The 20525-nt window shown below is 44.7% G+C and overlaps 1 protein-coding gene across 1 annotated transcript in view; it reads right to left on the reverse strand.

Annotated features, from left to right (window-relative positions):
* LOC146036050 (cytochrome P450 2B1-like) overlaps nucleotides 1-20525 on the reverse strand; it is a 42459-nt gene that overhangs the window by 19917 nt on the left and 2017 nt on the right. Inside the window, exons 2-3 of the mRNA XM_083159821.1 lie at nucleotides 1744-1906; nucleotides 126-275 (exon numbers count right to left, since the gene is read on the reverse strand). Of these exons, the coding sequence (XP_083015947.1) occupies nucleotides 126-275; nucleotides 1744-1906 (313 nt within the window). The remainder of the gene's footprint in view (nucleotides 1-125; nucleotides 276-1743; nucleotides 1907-20525) is intronic.

Consider the following 20525-nt stretch of genomic DNA (forward strand, 5'->3'; position numbering starts at 1 on the left):
AGCCGTCCCTTTCAGTGGCCGTCCCGCGTGAATGGTCACAATAGTGTCCATTAACAACTACTGTGCACGGCAGGAGCCGGAGCGTGTGAAATAGCCCTAAGTATACAAATCATCTCTGCTCTCACCTCTTGTTTCCTGAAATATCTCCAGCAGACACTGGATCTCTTCATGAATCCGTTCCTCAATGTTCCTTTTACCCATCCCAAAATTACGTAGAGTGGTCAGTGCAAAGCGCCTCAGCTCTTTCCAGCGATCCCCATTACTAAATGCAATGCCTGGCACACACGGAGAGACATAAATATAAGTTTCTGCTATGAAGAAGGAATTACACATGGACCGGTATACAGAGCAAGAGGGGGGATACTGAGAATTACATCTGGTATACAGAGCAAGAGGGGGGATACTGAGAATTACATCTGGTATACAGGGCAGGAGAAGTGGTACTGAGAATTACATCTGGTATACAGAGCAAGGGAAGTGGTACTGAGAATTACACATGGTGTACAGAGCAAGGGAAGTGGTACTGAGAATTACACATGTATACAGAGCAAGGGAAGTGGTACTGAGAATTACATCTGGTATACAGAGCAAGGGAAGTGGTACTCAGAATTACACATGTATACAGGGCAAGAGAAGTGGTACTGAGAATTACACATGGTGTACAGAGCACGGGAAGTGGTACTGAGAATTACACATGTATACAGGGCAAGAGAAGTGGTGCTGAGAATTACACATGGTGTACAGAGCAAGGGAAGTGGTACTGAGAATTACACATGGTGTACAGAGCAAGGGAAGTGGTACTGAGAATTACACATGTATACAGGGCAAGAGAAGTGGTACTGAGAATTACACATGGTGTACAGAGCAAGGGAAGTGGTACTGAGAATTACACATGTATACAGAGCAAGGGAAGTGGTACTGAGAATTACACATGTAAACAGGGCAAGAGAAGTGGTGCTGATAATTACATCTGGTATACAGGGCAAGGGAAGTGGTACTGAGAATTACATCTGGTATACAGAGCAAGGGAAGTGGTACTGAGAATTACACATGCATACAGGGCAAGAGAAGTGGTACTGAGAATTACACATGGTGTACAGAGCACGGGAAGTGGTACTGAGAATTACACATGGTGTACAGAGCAAGGGAAGTGGTACTGAGAATTACACATGGTGTACAGAGCAAGAGAAGTGGTACTGAGAATTACACATGGTGTACAGAGCAAGGGAATTGGTACTGAGAATTACACATGTATACAGGGCAAGAGAAGTGGTACTGAGAATTACACATGGTGTACAGAGCAAGGGAAGTGGTACTGAGAATTACACATGTATACAGGGCAAGAGAAGTGGTGCTGATAATTACATCTGCTATACAGGGCAAGATAAGTGGTACTGAGAATTACACATGGTGTACAGAGCAAGGGAAGTGGTACTGAGAATTACACATGGTGTACAGAGCAAGGGAAGTGGTACTGAGAATTACACATGTATACAGAGCAAGGGAAGTGGTACTGAGAATTACACATGGTGTACAGAGCAAGGGAAGTGGTACTGAGAATTACACATGTATACAGAGCAAGAGAAGTGTTGCTGAGAATTACATCTGGTATACAGGGCAAGAGAAGTGGTGCTGAGAATGACAGTTTATCATATATCCGGAATGAGAACAAATATTGTGAAGTACATCATCCAGTGTATAATTTTACACACTAATGTTCTAAATGATTTGGGATCAACTGACCGTATCCCTTGCTGGTCAGATCTACTAGCGGGAGCTCGGCTCGGCCACTGAATTTCTCTCCATTGTCCACTAGAGCTTCCTTTATAGCCTCATACCCACATAGCACAACAGCTGGCAGGGGACCCAGGTATATGGTATACACAGGTCCATACTTCTTACTGAGCTGGAAGACAGAAGATTCTAGTTAAGTATATAAGGAAGAATTAATGGTCCAAGAAAAATGCTAAAATAGTATGACCTTCACATGAATGACTGTTGTGAGATTTGGGAGTTGACAGCTCAGGCTTATATCAGAGATGCAACTACAACTCCCAGAAGCCCATGTGCAGGTCACAACAAACAATTCTTTGGGCAGTATCTGATCAGCCAAGGACATTTATCAAGGGTAATTGATCAACCACGGGTAGCCCCAAAAGCCGGCCATTATTGGTGATTTCATTTCACTTGCCTGTGGCAGGTGAAAATAAATCTGCGACAACAAGCCCTATCACCCCAATATTTTCCGCCAAGAACACATAGGTCCTAGAACTTATGCCAGAGCCTATGGGGTAAATTTACTAAGATGAGAGTTCTATTGAAGATGGGATGCCCAGAGCAATCTGATTCTATTATCTTCAAGTTAAATCTGATTGGTTGTCATGGGCAACATCCCATCTACAATAGAACTCCCATCTTAGTAAATTAACCCCTAATGTATGTGTTTTTGGACAAAAAAAATAGAAAACAAAAAGTAGGATAATAGGTAAAAAAATAAAAATTGTGCAAAATCCCCCCTTTTTTCGCTGGTGATCATTTTGTGTGGCTAATTAGATAGCAGTCTTAGGGGTGACACTGGTTGTAATATTTGTAATTATGTGATATGTTATGGCTGTTATAAGAATTTTTAGATAGATCTGCTGCTTGTATTTGATTAACCCTTTGTCACACAAGTATCACATGAGATCTGATCAGAACACCTAATATAAATACATTTCCTCTTATATTGCTGAACATTCTACATGTTGGTGAAGCAATAACTCTACAAAAGGCGGCCATAACAGAGTAGAAGCAGGACCGTTAGTATTTCATTCTGTATTTTGCTGGATACCCTGTTTTGCTTTTAAGACTGTCTCTGCATGGGTGTGGATCAGTCGGTCACCAACAGTTGTCATTAGGTCGACACCATTAGGTGGACATGCATTTTGGTCAACGTGTTTAGGTTGACATGCAGGAAGGTCAACATGAGTCTAGGTCGACATGGGTTAGGTCGACAGGGTCATTAGGTCGACATGGGTTAGGTCGGCAGTCAAAAGGTCGACAAGGTTTTTTTTTTAGGTTTCCAGTCAACATGGACACAGTCGACATAGACAAGTGCACCACATCCCCTCGCATGGCTCGCTGCGCTCGTCGTGCTTAGGACACGCTGCCTCGCTACGCTCGGCACACTATTTTATTCTTCCGCCACGCCCTAGTGGATGGTAGGGCATGAAATACTGCCTGTCGGCACATGTCAGCTCAAAAAACAGTGAAAAACTCCATGTCAACCTTTCGACTGTCGACCAAACCCATGCCGACCTAATGAACCTGTGGACCTAATGACCCTGTCGACCTAACCCATGTCGACCTAGACTCATGTCAACCTTCCAGCATGTCGACCTAGACACATGTCGACCTAATGGTGTTGACTTAATGACTGTCTATCAACTTCCTGGTGACCCAATGACCATATCCCTTCTGCATTCCAGGCAACATCCAGCCTATTCCATGAGCAGTTACAGTACATACTCAAAGGACGGACTGGAATTCAAATCTGTTTAAAAGACTGTAAATATTTACCCAACAGGGATATTTATAGCGCATTACTTCCTGCATTCCATACAGACAATGTTTATTAAGGATCAAATAGAAAATATTCTTACACCAGAGAATCAGGGAAATACAACATCTTGGAAATCCACATTTCTGTCCAAAATGTGTGTTCTGCATTGCTTTTAGTGCATTTAATAAATACAATTTCCAATTTTTACATAAACTGGTTTTATTGCGTCCTACACAAATCTGCACTAGACAAGTGTTGTTTGAAGAGACAATTAAACAATGTAAATGTTTTAAACTATTCATCATCAGCATGTGAAATATGTGGACTTTGACCCTTTGAATAGTTACAACATAGGCGGGGCCAGGGGCGTAGGGAGGGTGGTTCCAGTGGAGCTCGAGCTCCAGGAGCCAAAATCTGTAGTGGGTGCCGTGCAGTGACAGGACTAGCTGCTCAGCAGAGAATGCTGCTGCATCCCCTGCTGCTGTCCTCTGTGGCTGCCGTGGTGCCTGTCACACAGCATGATAGGCAGCAGCATCAAAAAACTCCCTCCCAAGTCCAACTCCAAACACCCTGGGACAGCATCAGCAGATGGTCAAAAAGGGATGGAGGGGCAGTGGTGCACACAGGGGGGGTTCTGAGTTCCCAGAACCCCCCCCCCCAGGAATCTAAGGGCCCTAGACTGAAATCTGAGAGTCCCCTCTTTCCATGGGTACAAGAATTTTTAAAATCGGCCCTGGGGAACCGGAGATATCTGACTTCAAATCAGTGGTCCCCATCCAAGCCTGTTAATTGCTCTTCCCAGTCAGATATTTCAGGTTCTAACTTAGTTTTTTCTGAGGGTATATTCCAAAAGCTGGGACTCTCCCCCTTTAATGGACACTAGTAGCATGGCTCTACTGTGCCCAATCAGCCTTCCAGCAGCTCCACACACCTGGTATGTAATTTTATATACTCGTTGGCAGATTGCTCTGCCTCCTGAACTCTCATCCCCTAGTCCCCAGTACCATTTGGTAGGTGGGATTCTCTAGTTTTTAATTCCATTAAAATCTAAGAAATCTATTTCCGGTAACTGGAGATATCTGCAGTCAAGCAAGCTGTCCTCCCACCAGAAAATTATGAATAATAAGCCCACTCCATTATACACCCCTCCTCTGCGTATTAACCCCTGTCCGACATTTGACGTACATTTACGTCATGGTCGGGATGTACTTCCCGACACATGACGTAAATGTACGTCATGACTTTAAAGTGTCACCGCTTCTAGAGACGCGGTGACAGAGGGACGATGTCTGCTGTCCCTGACAGCAGACATCTTCCCTCATTGCCCAGGGGGGGCAGCGATGCCCCCCCCGATCGGCGATCGTTGCAATTGGCTGTTCAAATGTGAACAGCCAATTGCAGCGTTTACTGTGTTATGTATATAATTTTGACTCTGCTGCCCCCTAGTGTCCAAAAAAAATAAAAGAAAGTTGAAATAATGAATGAAACATAAAGTTTACATATGGTCTATGTTAGTTATGAACTATTTTGAGTGGTATGATTATTTGTCTCACAAGCAGAAAATTTAACATTTTGCAAATTGCAAAATATTCAATTTTTTTACGACATTTTGGTATTTTTCACACAAAAAAAAGACTGTATCGACCAAAATTTACCACTAACTTGAAGTACAATGTGTCACGAGAAAACAATCTCAAAATCACTGGGATAAGTAAAAGCAAAAAAAAAGTTATCCCCACTTAAGTGATACATGTCAGATTTGAAAAAAAGGCCTCTGTCAGGAAGGCAAAAACAGGCTGCGTCGGTAAGGGGTTAAACATCCTCTACCACCCTGGAAGTTATTTATCAGGACCCCTTCATTCAGCCCAAGGCCCTTTTCTCCCACCTCATCTCCCACCATCTATGCAGTAAAGGGGTAATTAGTGGAAATTACTGATCCAGGCCCTACATGCTGAGCAGTTGATATAATACCCCTTACCACCCGCGGGACATCAAAGCATCCGCTCATAGCACCCCCCCACCCCTACCGCTGAAGGATAGGTAGGTGCCCCAATACATTGCTATGCCCAGGGGTCTACACTGCTGTTATGTGTGTATATATATCTCTTATATATTTGGCTACATCTGTCACTCAAAGTGTGTCTGGAGCTGTAACGCTGGGTTGTGGACTTCCATCTTAATTTATGATTGTCATCACCTGTTTTAAACAGGGTAATTGATAAGAAAGGTGTTTAAGCACAGGTGATGGTAATCCATAAATTAAGAAGAAAGTCCAGAAACAGAGCAATGTGTCCCTCCTGGAGAGGGTCATGTTGGGAGGTATGTACCTCCCTCCCTCCCCCCCCATTCACGGCATCCCCACGATTAAATGGCACATGCAAAACACTGACATGGCTATGGTCGACAATGAAAAAGGTTGACAAGATTTATTTTTCACTTTTTCAATGTTTTCATATTCATTCTCATGTGTCGACATGGACACCGATGAAGTGCCACACTTATGTCAACATTTACATGTGTTGAACTTTCTGTGTTGATTTTTTCTTGTGGCGATTCGCGGCACCCCCCGCGACCCCCCTCCCGCGATTTGCAGCACACCCCCCGCAATTCGTGGCACCCCCGGTGACTCCCGCAATTCGCGGCCCCACCCCGTGACACCCCCCCCCTCCTGCGATTGCGGCACCCCGCGACCCCCCCTCCCACGATTCGCGCCAACCCCCCGGGCCCCCCCTCCCGCTGTTCACGGTGCCCCCCCACGACCCCCCTACCGCGATTCCCCACCCCTGACCCCCCCTCCTGTCATTGCGGCAACCCCCCGCACCCGCGACCCACCCTCCCACAATTCGCGGTACCCACACCCCCACCCCCGCTTTTTAATTAAACAAAACAATACACACCCCCTTCCACATCATATGCTCTCTATTTAACACATTTCACCTATAACTCAAGTTGCAATACAGGCCATCTTTCATACAATTCTAACCATCTTTTTCATATACAAATGTTCACAAATTAAGGGGGCGCAGCCCCTTACGACGGTGTGAAGAGCGCCCGTAGGGCGCGATGAATCACCTAGTATATATATATGTGTGTGTGTGTATATTATTATTACTATTATTTATATAAATTTGGTCTATCTATAATACTTTAACTGCCCCGGCATATACTGGGTCACCTAAGTGTCCATCTCCGTGCTTTGCTCCGCCCCTCTCTGGAAACCCCCTTCTGAAAATCCTGCGTTTCCCCCCGAGGGGGTGGAGCTACACAGGATGGAGGGGCGGGGCTACAAGAGAGCAGGGCTGAAAAATGGAAGGAGAGGAAGAACCTGCCAGTCAGAATTAGGTAATTACAGTGCGTGTGAGAGAGTGCTGCTGTTGGCAGCTGTGGGCATGATGTATAAGCAGTGCTGCTGCTGTCGCCAACTGTGGGCGTTATATGGTCTATTGTGGGCATTATGTATAAGCAGTGCACCTACTGCTGACAGTGCTGGGGTCTGCAGAGGTGGATGCTGGAGTGGGCGGTTAGTATTACTTGGACCATAATGTGTGAGGCACTACGGGGGGGGGGGGGGCATTATGAGCGAGATTCACTACTGGGGCATTATGAGAGAACGGCACTACTAGGGGCATTATGTGGAAGTAGTATTAAAATGCCATGGGAAGGGCACAAAGAGGGGGGGGGGGGGGGATTGAAATGAGCTTTCTCCAGGTGCTATGGTTCCATGCTATACCTCTGGGTGCAGCATATCTATGTCCCACATATTGCAGTAACCTCATGCAGCTTGTTATGATCAAGAGCCATTAGGCTATAGATTGTAAGCTTGCAGCAGGACCCTCCTACCTCCAAGACTGTTGCTACCAAGGGCCTTATTCTAGTTCATTCTTTCTGACAAAATCCTTCTTAGATGGACAATACCATGTGCACTGCAGGTGGGGCAGATGTAAAATGTGCAGAGAGAATTAGATCTGGGTGAGATATTTTGTTTATGTGCAGGGTAAATACTGGCTGCTTTATTTTTACACTGCAATATAAGATTAGATCTCACTGTGAAGTAAAACCCCACCCAAATCTAATTCTCTCTGCACAAGTAACATCTGCCCCACCTGTAGTGCACATTGTTTTGTCCATCTAAGAAGGATTTTGTCAGAAAGAGTGAACTAGAATAAGGCCCCAAGTTTGTTTTATCTGTCTACTATTGTAAAGCGCAATGGAATCTGCTGCGCTATATAAGAAACTGTAAATAAATAAATAATAAATTAATTAGGCAGTAAGAAGTGACAAGGGATCAGAGTAGTTTTTATGTAGCCGTATTTTATGTATGTTTGGGACTGTTTGTACAAGTGAATGTCAGAGACTATTTGCTTCTGCTGCGGTCAACTGTACTCTTTAGAGGTGTCATCTTGCTTTCACTTGACTCATTAGCTCTTCTGCACCTCCTCTTTGCCTTTTGGCTTCGTGTTCCTTGTTTTTCGTTCCTACACCCTCCCGTCTGCCTATTATTCTCTGAACTTTCCTTTATTTTGTTGCCTCTTGTTCTTCTCTTCCATCTCTGACCTCCTCACTGCCACAAAGCAGTTTAAAAAGCCAACGACCATAGATGGTGCAAAGTATGGGAGGGTGCACTCCTTCCAAGTACACCACCTTTAGGGTGGAAGGGGAGATTACAGACATGACCCTTATGGAGCAGGGTACAGTAATGAGTCGGAGTGGGGGGGGGGTGCCATGTACGCACAGTATGAACATCGCATTTGTTGATTGGCTCACTGAGGCTGGAGCAATTTGCTTGTTAATACTTTTGAGGTCAGCAAGATTGTTATTAATTAGATATGTGAACTATTCCTCCAAATGTTGTTTTTCATTTTTTTATTCATAGTATAGGGTGGGTGGTTATGGAATTTCTTGAGCATGTGCTAAGGGAGAAATGTAACTACTAGGTGGCTTAATAGTTCTCATAATAAACCCCTTTCACGTGTGATATGCACAGATTGAAGCTGGGCTTTCTGTAATACCCCTTTTCACAAATAGTTGATGGACTTGGGTTATGCCCGGGTTGTCACTGTTCACACAGGACCAAGGTCGACCGGCTTACATGCTTAGACATGATGTAATCTCAAAGCATTTTGGTGGCTGACAATCTGCTCCTTTTAGACATGACCCAGGTAATACCCTGCACATGGGTAACCATGGGGACAAGCAGGAACACCCGGTCTGGGTTGAGTTTCTCCAAGAGACTCACATCGAGCTACAACCCCAGGCAAAATAGATGAAAGGCTATGTGTGAAAGTGGTATAAGTGACATGAGGCTCCATAACTCATTGAGCATAAACTGTATTATAGCGGAAGGCTGGTGAAGAAGACTCAATCTCCATGGTCCAAGGCTGTTAATGCCGCGAAGGGTTGATTGACATTGGCCGGGAATGCAAAAGGTTCCCTCCTGCAATCTCATACCATCTACTATACTCCTGATTGCTTTCCATTAGCCTTGTCAAAACCTGGACACTACATTCAATAAGATGGATTTTGTCCCATTCAGCAATAAAGTGATTATACATATATATATATATATCGTTTCTAGATCTTATCTTGCCCATTGTAAAGTTGTAGATTATAATCACTGGGTTATAAATAGACATGATATCCGTTATCATACTGTATATTTAATTGCTGGGATACATGAACTGTCTGCCAAACAGCTAAATATAGAATACTTATCTGCACCTAGCTAGGCTGTAATTAGAACTGGAAATACAGTAAGGGTCATATTTTCAGATAACGGTTGGCCAAAGTTCCCTTAGATCCCTGCAGGCACATTGCACAACATTTGCTTTTCATAACCATGACCACAACCTGACATACGCTGTCACATACATGCTGATACTTTGGCTGGTATTCAATGCTGTGGCTAGCGCAGGGGCAGCGTACGCTGTCATGGTTTCGCCTGCGCTCACCATGCTTCCCCCGTCAGGTCAATTCGCCGCCAGGCCTCCCGGTCACCGTATTCAGTGCCTCAGGGGCTTGCTGCCCCTGACGGTGACAATAGAAAAATACGTTGACACAGCGGTGTGATGGCGGCAGGCAGGATGGTGGACTCCTGGCGCTGCACAGGCAGGAGGAAGACAGGATGGCCGCTGTGGGGAGGGATGGAGAGCTGCAGCTCACATTTATCCATGGGCCGGAGCAAAAGGGAGGGCCGGGTGACCCAGGCAGTAGTGTGCGCTGAGCTGGTCCAGCTCTGTGCATATCTAATGAGCTGGACCCAGTGCAGTGCATATTTAATGAGCAGGTCCCCGCCCCCCACATAAGTAATGAAAATATATATATATATATATATGGTACTTGTTTCCTATCTGGGCGCCCAGGTTTTCTACGTACGGCACCGTAATGAAATCGGATCGCATCGCATCGGATTCGGTACTCGATGATGTACGATGGCATACGATGCTATCCGATCCGATCCGATTTTACATTGGAATCAATGTTAAATGGTCCCTGAGACCCGATTTTACATTGATTTCAATGTAATAACCCCGCAAACCCACGATTTGTATAGGAAACCCCCCCTGATGGTTTAAAATGCGCCTCCATTGTTAACGCCACCCCAGTATTGACGTCAACCCGAAGCGTGGCGAGCGCAGCGGTACGCGTCCTCCGACTTTCTCATACCCCCACTATCCACGTCGGCGTGGAGTTGAGAATAGAATAGTGTGGCGAGCGCAGCGAGCCACCGAGCCCGAAGCGTGGCGAGCGGACGCGGATACCTGTGAAGCCCGCGAGGGGACACTGATACCTGTGAAGTATCCGCGTGCGCTCGCCACGCTTCGGGCTCGGCCCAGATAGGAAACAAGTACCATATATATATATATATATATATATATATATATATATACTGTATATATATATCTATAGGAATAGACAAAAAGGGCGCTTCATAGTGCAGATATCTTTAAAAGTTTGTATTTATTCAGTCGAACACATAAATAAAAATGAATGACGTTACCAAAGTTGGCGGCTCCAAATGCCGCACTGTAAAAGCATGAACACTCAGACGCCCCGGCGTCTGATGCAGGGAGAGGTTACACTCCTCCGGACTCTCGCTGGTCTGATCGACGCTGAGCCACGACCCTACGCGTTTCGTCACGAGGACTTCGTCAGAGGGCTGGCCAAGCGTCGGCCAGAATCCTCTATATACCTGGACGGCATTTCTTTCAGCCAATCCATGACACATACTTTTTTAACTGTTTAGAACCTTTGTCCGTCATTGCTCATACAATCTCTTAGCCATATCTTGCAACAAAATCTCCTGGTGTGTACCTCATGAAATTTCGCACACATCATATGCATTATAAAATGGTAACATTTTTCTAACAAGACGTATGCATATTATAAAAAAACACATTGTTTACATAAAAATTATAAACTGCATTTGCACAAAAAATATGACATAAATAATGACACATAAAAAACGCTAACCAATTAGAGCTAGACATATATATAAAAAATATATACAATTTAGACAGAGAAACCTGTTAGACCCCGAATACAAAAATAGAACCAGAGAGCACATTTTTAAGGGTAACCTTCTTCAATTTTCTAGAGTTCTCCACTTCAAACCACGCTTCTCTTTAGCTTAAAAATGAGGCAATATCAATGCCCTCATTTAAGCCTGCTGGGGAGAGTGTGTTTAGGTTATAAATCCAATAGGACTCACGTTTTCGGAGCATGTTTTCCCGATTGCCTCCTCTAATATTTAATTTCACTTGTTCAATCCCCATAAAGTGCATCCCACTTGGATCTCCGTTCTGGCAACTTAAAAATTGGCGAGGAATACTATGATTGCTGATTTTATTCTTTATGTTTCTATAGTGTTCAAGGATGCGAATTTTCAGCATTCTCTTGGTCTGTCCTACAAACATTTTCCCACAGGGACAGACCAACAGATAGACTACATAAGTCGAAATGCAGTTGATTAAACCTTTAATTTCACATTCCCTTCCATTCCTATCTGTCACAGTTTTTTTACCCTGTAATCCATGTGTACACATCTTACAATGGTTATAGCAAACAAATCCCTTAAGAGGTGGCATATTCGGAAACAGGGTTAATGATCTCTGTTCCGGAATCTCTAGGGGCAGGAGGCTGGGGGCTAATCGATTTTTCAGGGTAGTTGCCCTTTTAAAAATAACTTCTGGACGCTTTCCTATAGACCAGGGGTCTTCAACCCATGGCCCGCGGGCCACGAGTGGCCCGCCGAGTTGTTTTTACTGGCCCGCCAGTTAATGCCATTTAAATAAAAAAAAAAGCTGTTTAAAAAAAAAAAAAACCTTCCGCGCTAGTCCCTTAACAGTGGGACGCGGCGGAGGTGGATGTGCTGGCTGGGGCGGGTGGGACTGTGTGCAGACATGCTCATTGTGTATTTCCTGACGTTGGCGCCGTGCACCCCTCCTGCCCGCTCCCTTTCAGAGAAGACAGCCGGGAGTGACAACAGCCGCCAGCCTCTGACGCCGCACACCCCGCCGCCAGCCTCTGACACTGCGCACCCGTCCCTGCCTGCTCCTTTCAGGTGAAGACAGCCGCCACCGGCAGCAGCCCTCTGCCAGGGACACTAAGATTAATGCAGGTATCTTAGGGAAGGGTGAAGCCGGCTCGCTAATGCGGTGCTGACTAGGGGGGGGCTCTCTGCAATTTTTTCTTTGCTGACTGGGGGGGGGGAGAGGTGAGCTGGCTGCCTTTTGCAATGTTGTGCTGGACATGGGGTGGGGGGTTGGCTGTTTTGAAATGTGGTGCTGACTATGGGGACAGTGCTGACTATGGGGGAGGTGGGGCTGGCAGTGCAATGTGGAGCTGAATAAGGGAGGGCTGGCATGCTGTCCAATGTGCTGACTATGGATGGCAATACTAGGGCATTTTGTGAGGGACACTATTGGTGGCATTTTGTGAGGGACACTACTGGTGGCATTTTATGAGGGACACTACTGGTGGCATTTTATGAGGGACACTACTGGCGGCATTTTGTGGGAGGCACTGCTGGGGGCATCATATGCATAAGCAGGAGTATTGGGGGCCTTATAGTGCAAGGTGCAATGGGCATCATGGTGTGAAGCATAATGTGCAATGGGCATCATGGTGTGAGGCATAATGTGCAATGGGCATCACAGTGTTTGGCATAATGTGCAATGGGCATCATGGTGTGTGGAATAATGTGCAATGGGCATCACGGTGTGTGGCATATTGTGCAATGGGCATCACGGTGTGTGGCATAATGTGTAATGGGCATCATGGTGTAATGGGCCTTCATGTTTATATGTCACTGTATAGCCTTTAGACAGCCAACTTAAGCGTGGAAGGACAACAACCATTCCTGCGGTAACCAATGTCTAGTCATGCAGGTTGCAAAATGAGGTGTCAGGTAATTGTTTTCCTGCTAGTTCACACTCTTATAATTAGCCCATGCCCCTTATAATTAGACCACACCCCTTTTTGGGAGCACACACCTTAGGTGCGCGCAATTTCTTCAATACCATATTATGTATGGGGGGCTGCATTTTTATTCTGTTCGCACTGGGACCCTAATTGTTTAGAAATAGCCCTGGTGCTGACTATATATTGGGGGCAGGGTTTAAGTGTATGGGCAGCTGTGCCAACTATCTATGCAGGGGCTGTGCTGTCTATCTATTAAGAGCTGTGCTAAATACCACAGTAGAGCTTAGTGGCCCTCGGGCTTCGTTTAATTTTTTAATGTGGCCCACACTGTCTTAAAGGTTGAAGACCCCTGCTATAGACCCTTGTAGTACTGGATCCATAGTTAAGATCCCCCAGTGTTTATTTAAAATATTTTTAATAGTATTACTCTGGGTATTGAATTGCGTCACGAACGGACAAAAGATTTCTTTTTTCTTTGTATTATCCCGTCCTTTATACTTTATCAGTTCTTTCCTATCTAACCTTTTACATTTTTCTTTGGCAGACAGAATTAATTTTAAGGGATAACCCTTTTCCAGAAATCGTGCTATGTAAGTATCAGCCTGCGTCTCAAACGCTTCCAGGCTACTGCAATTACGTCTGAGACGCAGCAGCTGGGAGTATGGCAAATTCAGCTTCCAATTCTTGGCATGACAGCTAGTGAAGTCCGAGTAGTTATTACTGTCGACTTCTTTAAAAAATGTGCAGGTTTTTATCTGCTCACAATCTTCTACTGTTGATAACATTAAATCTAGAAAGTCCATTGTTTTACTATTAAACTTATATGTAAAGCTCAAATTGTAATTATTAATGTGTATATAAATCAATGAACTCCGCAAAACGACATTCAAGACCAGACCACACTATGATGACGTCATCTATATAGCGCTTAAAAAAAGGCATATACATTGAAAAGGGATTGTTAGTGTAAAAAAACTCTTGTTCCCACTCCCCTAGATAGAGGTTGGCAAACCCCGGGGCACATATGATGCCCATCGCCGTCCCACAGCATTGTATGTAATATTGTCCGAGGAATGTGAAGTAGTTGTATTTTAATACAAATCTCAAACAATCCACAATAAAATCTGCCTTTTCTTTTGATAATAATTCATCACGGTAGAGCACTGTGGTTATACATTCCAGGCCCCTTTTTGTCCGTTCGTTTCCCAGAGTAATACTATTAAAAATATTTTAAATAAACACTGGGGGATCTTAACTATGGACCCAGTACTACAAGGGTCTATAGGAAAGCGTCCAGAAGTTATTTTTAAAAGGGCAACTACCCTGAAAAATCGATTAGCCCCCAGCCTCCTGCCCCTAGAGATTCCGGAACAGAGATCATTAACCCTGTTTCCGAATATGCCACCTCTTAAGGGATTTGTTTGCTGTAACCATTGTAAGATGTGTACACATGGATTACGGGGTAAAAAAACTGTGACAGATAGGAATGGAAGGGAATGTGAAATTAAAGGTTTAATCAACTGCATTTCGACTTATGTAGTCTATCTGTTGGTCTGTCCCTGTGGGAAAATGTATGTAGGACAGACCAAGAGAATGCTGAAAATTCGCATCCTTGAACACTATAGAAACATAAAGAATAAAATCAGCAATCATAGTATTCCTCGCCACTTTTTAAGTTGCCAGAACGGAGATCCAAGTGGGATGCACTTTATGGGGATTGAACAAGTGAAATTAAATATTAGAGGAGGAAATCGGGAAAACATGCTCCGAAAACGTGAGTCCTATTGGATTTATAACCTAAACACACTCTCCCCAGCAGGCTTAAATGAGGGCATTGATATTGCCTCATTTTTAAGCTAAAGAGAAGCGTGGTTTGAAGTGGAGAACTCTAGAAAAATTGGTTTAGATAAAATATTAAATATAAAATTATTGAAGAAGGTTACCCTTAAAAATGTGCTCTCTGGTTCTATTTTTGTATTCGGGTTCTAACAGGTTTCTCTGTCTAAATTTATTGTATATATTTTTTATATATATGTCTAGCTCTAATTGGTTAGCGTATTTTATGTGTCATTATTTATATCATATTTTGTGCAAATGCAGTTTATAATTTTTATGTAAACAATGTGTTTTTTTATAATATGCATACGTCTTGTTAGAAAAATGTTACCATTTTATAATGCATATGATGTGTGCGAAATTTCATGAGGTACACACCAGGAAATTTTGTTGCAAGATATGGCTAAGAGATTGTATGAGCAATGACGGACATAGGTTCTAAACAGTTAAAAAAGTATGTGTCATGGATTGGCTGAAAGAAATGCCGTCCAGGTATATAGAGGATTCTGACCGACGCTGGGCCAGCCCTCTGACGAAGTCCTCGTGACGAAACGCGTAGGGGCGTGGCTCAGCGTCGATCAGACCAGCGAGAGTCCGGAGGAGTGTAACCTCTCCCTGCATCAGACGCCGGGGCGTCTGAGTGTTCATGCTTTTACAGTGCGGCATTTGGAGCCGCCAACTTTGGTAACGTCATTCATTTTTATCTATGTGTTCGACTGAATAAATACAAACTTTTAAAGATAACTGCACTATGAAGCGCCCTTTTTGTCTATTCCTATAGATCGTCTTTACCTGCTGGATTCAGGTGCCCTGAAGGGCTTAAACGGAGCAGCCGGGTCTCTATCACCTGAGTGCAATCACCCCACCGTGGAACAAGCGGCTTGGTGCCTTTTTGGGACTTGTAGTTCCATAGACATAACTTTTTATTTGTTCCTCATTAAGACTTTGCTCACAATCTATCTCTATTAATATTAATGTGGTGCTTGTAAAGAAATACAATTAGCAAGATCCTCCAACTAATAAATAAACTGACTTGTAGACACTGAAAAATTTATAAAAAACATTATTTTATAAGTACAAATTTCAGTTCACGTAAAAAAATGTTGAAAGCAGAACGGAGAACTTCACCAAAAAAAAAATAGTAAACACAGTTCTCTATTTTAGCATTGAATATACTTTCGTCGAACTACGGCGAACTATGGTGAACCATGCAAAAAAAACCTCCATAGAAATACAACAGCGAATAGCAGCGACTATGAAATGGCAAATTGGCTGGCATACATGGTTCGCTTACGGCGAACAGTGATCATTGAATACGGCGAATATCATTTTCGGAGAAAAAAAATCGCCGTTTTGCCAAACCCTGTTCACCGGAAAAAAAACGGTGAATCAAGAGCATTGAATACTGCCCTTTTTGTTGTGTAGACTGGTGAAAAACAACTGTGAAAAGAGGACATAGTTGGCATCAAATAACTGCCTCATGGACTTTAGTAAGAACCCCATTGCCAGGAGATGATGTTTTAAATTATGAATCTGAAGGACAGTTCTGAAAAAAAAAAGAGTTAAAATATATATATATATATATATATATATATATATATATATATATATATATATATATATATATATATATATATATATATATATTAGAAAGAGGGAACAAATCAATATGGGCAATGTTACTTATATTACCAGAGAGTGAAAGTTATAAAAAAAACTAGGGGCAGTACGGACGGTGTAATGGTTAGCATTACTGCCTCACAGCACTGAGGTCATGGGTTCTATTCCCACCATGGCCCTAACTGTGCAGAGTTTGTATATTCTCCCCGTGCTTGCATGGGTTTCCTCCGGGTACTCCGGTTTCCTCCCACAATCCAAAAACATACTGGTAGGCTAATTGGCACCCAACAACATTAACCCTAGAATGTCTGTGTGCGTGTACATGTGGTAGGGAATATAGATTGTAAGCTCCACTGGGGCAGGGACTGATGTAAATGTTCAAATATTCTCTGTACAGCGCTGCGAAATATGTGTGCGCTATACAAGAAACTGATAATAATAATAAAATGATGCCTACAAAAGGTGATCCCTCCAAATGCTCATAGTTATCAAGGAGGAACCCATACTGCCTACTCTCCTTGAAAGGCTCCCTAAAATCAGGATGTGCTTGGGGCCACTGGATTAGTAGGCCATTTTCCCAGAGCTGACCTCACTTCCCTGCAGAGTCTCACAAGGCCCCTGCCAGCTGTTGTTGACATTGGCCATCAATGATATGATCATGTGAGCACTCCCCCATTACACCCACCCATGATGAGGTCATACACCCTGTGTACTGACCTGGTTGCACTCTCCCACATGGGGCAGCTGGAAATCAGTGAGGACAAGCCGACAACTGCTTTGAAGGACTTACCAGAGCATGTTGAGTATGACTATTTAGTGTAGGGGCTGGACATACAGCTAATCATAGGCTGGATGAAGTAAAACCAAGCAACCATGCAGACAAAGGGCCTACTATAAATCACGTTTGTATGCAATGCAGATTTTCTTACATATCTAAGTGGGTATCAGTAGATTGCACGCGTGCCAAGGTACATTTTTGATGTTGCTCATAGTGAAGATTTCAACACAGGGTGATTGACAGAAAGGGACCAAAAAGGTCCAGTTGGGGGAGGTACAGTAAAAGGAAGTGGTGGCAAAAGCACTGGCATGACACAGACATTTACGTTGTGTGTGTATGCCTTCAGCTGAAACTGGTACAAGCAGTGCTGCTGCGGCCAGTCTGCAAGACCACAGATTCTCCAAGATTCAAGCCCATAGACAAAAAAAAAAATCAGACGATCGTGTATTAGTGCATGAGGAAATGCTGTAAAAACCCTGAAAATGGGTATTTTACCGCATTTTCCATTTAGTGCATCTCCCCTTATGTCCCTCATTATTGCATCGACTCTGCGTATGTGTATCCAATTCCTGAGGAATTTGTGATGGTTTCGGTTGGCTTCTACAGTACTGTATATCCTTTTCTGGGTGGCAGCTCAACATGCGAAAACTAGCAGTTCCGTTGCCTGGAAAATCGCAATGGCATTTCCGTATATATATCTGAATTAGGCCCAAAGACACCTGTTTTCACACTATATGGGAGCTAAAAAAATAGCGTTTTTTCACCTTTTCTCAATCTTTTGTCGTTTTTCGTCCAAAAACACACAGGTTCGGTTAAAACTGTGTGTTTTTGCAAAGCCACAGCCCGTTTCACCTGAGGCAGTTGAAACAACGGTTTAGTATAGCGCTTCAACAGTCAGGATTCCGATGTTGGTAATATAATGACATTGGAATCCCGACTGCCGATACTCCAACAGGCGGGTGAGTGCATTCACCATGCTGCAGGCCCGGTGGATTGCTGTGCTTGCCACAGGTTCTATTCTCCCTCTATGGGAAAAGCCCCCTGTAAATCAGGATTGCAATTGTCGGGCATTCCGATGTGGGTATACTGACCGCCGGAATCCCAACTGTCAGGAGGTCAACCAGCACCCAAAACAAATCCCAGATAAGCTACGATCAGTGCTGGCTTATTGGGAATAGTGGGATAGCCCAAAGCGTGACTATTTCCTGCGCAGGGCCGTAACTAGGGGGGGCTAGGGGGCGCTGGAGGGTGGGGGCGCTAGTGTGAGGTCCCGGGGATGGGCAGCGGGGGTCCAGGGACTGGTGGGTTAACGCTGGCTCCTACCGGGGTCCCGGGGACTGGCAGCGGGGGTCCGGGGACAGGTGGGTTAACTCCGGCTCCTACTAGCGCTGCCGGGCGGTGGGCGGGAAGCAGGTATTGAAAAGACTTGCCGGACGCTGATTGGCTGAATTCAGCCAATTAGCGTCCGGCAAGTCTTTTCAAAGTCATCTGCGCTTCCTGCCGCCAGGCAGATAGCGATAGGAGATGGAGTGAGTGAAGGCTGCCGCTACACCAGTCCCTGGACCCCAGGACGCTGCCTACCCCCGCTGGCTGCACACAGGTATGTTGGCAGCGGGGTCCAGGGACTGGTGTAGCGGCAGCTTTCACATACACAGCCGCTCGCTATTTGCCTGGCAGAGGGAAGCTCTGATGATTTTGAAAAGACTTGCCGGACGCTGATTGGTTGAATTCAGCCAATCAGCGTCCGGCAAGTCTTTTCAAAACCTGCTTCCCGCCCACCGCCGGAGTTAACCTTCTCCAGTCCCCGGACCCCCGCTGCCTGTCCCCAAGGCAGTAATTTGGTGTTGTTTTTTTTTGGGGGGGGGGGGGGGGACCAAGTGACTGCCGACCCGGGCGCCGAAACACCTAATTTCGGCCCTGTCCTGCGATTAGTGACCACGAGTAACAAAATATCGGTCTATGCCCTATGACAAGTATACCTCTTCCTATATACTTTCCAGAGCTTATCAAAGCAGAAAATATTGGGCCAGATGTAGTAAGCTTGAAAAAATGATAAAATGGAGATTGATAAAGTATCAGCCAACCAGCCCCTAACTGCCAGGTTACAGCTTGGTTTTGAAAAATTACAGTAAGGAGCTGATTGGCTGGTGGGTTATCACTTTCCATTTTATCACTTTCCAATTCTTAGTAAATCCCACCCATTGTGAGATAAGAAGATTCAATGAGAGTTAAGTAAGTTTAAGAGCAATTTTCTCCTGGAGCAAAACCATGCTGCCATCCAAGAAGTTTTTTTTACCATGCAGTCAAAATATTGGCTGCATTCGCATGTACTGTGCTGAAGAATACTGGGAAATAGACTGAACATGCGGTACTTGTGTATTGTCAAGGTGCCCATCGCATACCACTAAATAAGGTATGCAATGGCATGCAACTTTCCCGACTTTCCCGTCACAATTAAATATCGCATTGCATGCCAGCAAATGGCATGCAATGCGATCACATGCCATTTTTAATTGTACAAGCATCCTGATGGGTGCATACAATGTTAAATGCCCCCAGAATGTTAAATGCCCTCCCATTGTCAACGCGACCCCCACTATGAAAGCCAACCCGAAGCATGGCGACGCAGCGACTATCCACGTCGTGTGAAGTTGACTTCAGATAGTGTGGCGAGCGCAGCGAGCCACCGAGCCCGAAGCGTGGCGAGGGGACGCGGAATACATGTGAAGTCATTCGCGTCCCCTCGCCACACTATCTAAAGTCAACTCCACGCCGACGTGGATAGTGGGGGTATGCAAAGGTCGGGTTGGCGTTGATAGTGGGGGTGGCTTGGACAATGGGTGTGCGTTTAACATTGGAAGCACCCATTAGGGTGCTAATGGGTGCTTGTACAATTAAAAATCGGATCGCATCGCATGCACCGCATGTGGTTATATCGCATGCGATGCGATGCATGCGATGTACTAAGATGAACATCGTGGGCACGTGATAATACCCAAGTACCGAACACGTTCCTTCCCAACCTCAAATCTCTCTGCACTTTTACAGTAAATCTTCCGCCCATATGATGCCTCGCTCGAAGGGTGTCACTCCCAGCCCCCCGAAAAGCTGGGCATATCCCCCCCCCCCTCCCTTCCTTAGATCTGTACTACAGGATATAGTCTAAATTGAATGTGTAAACAGCGCCGTGCGATTCGATCGGTATTGCATCAGAATTGAATAGAATGTACATGCACCGTTTGTACACCCCCTTAGAGTATAAATGACGGCCTGATGATATGATTGCTGAATTGAATCATTGTGGCTCCGATCACTGGTGTTTATTGCCTG

Source organism: Crinia signifera, chromosome 9 (assembly GCF_055691185.1).
Source record: "Crinia signifera chromosome 9, ASM5569118v1, whole genome shotgun sequence".
In the NCBI taxonomy this organism is placed as follows: Eukaryota; Metazoa; Chordata; class Amphibia; order Anura; family Myobatrachidae; genus Crinia; species Crinia signifera.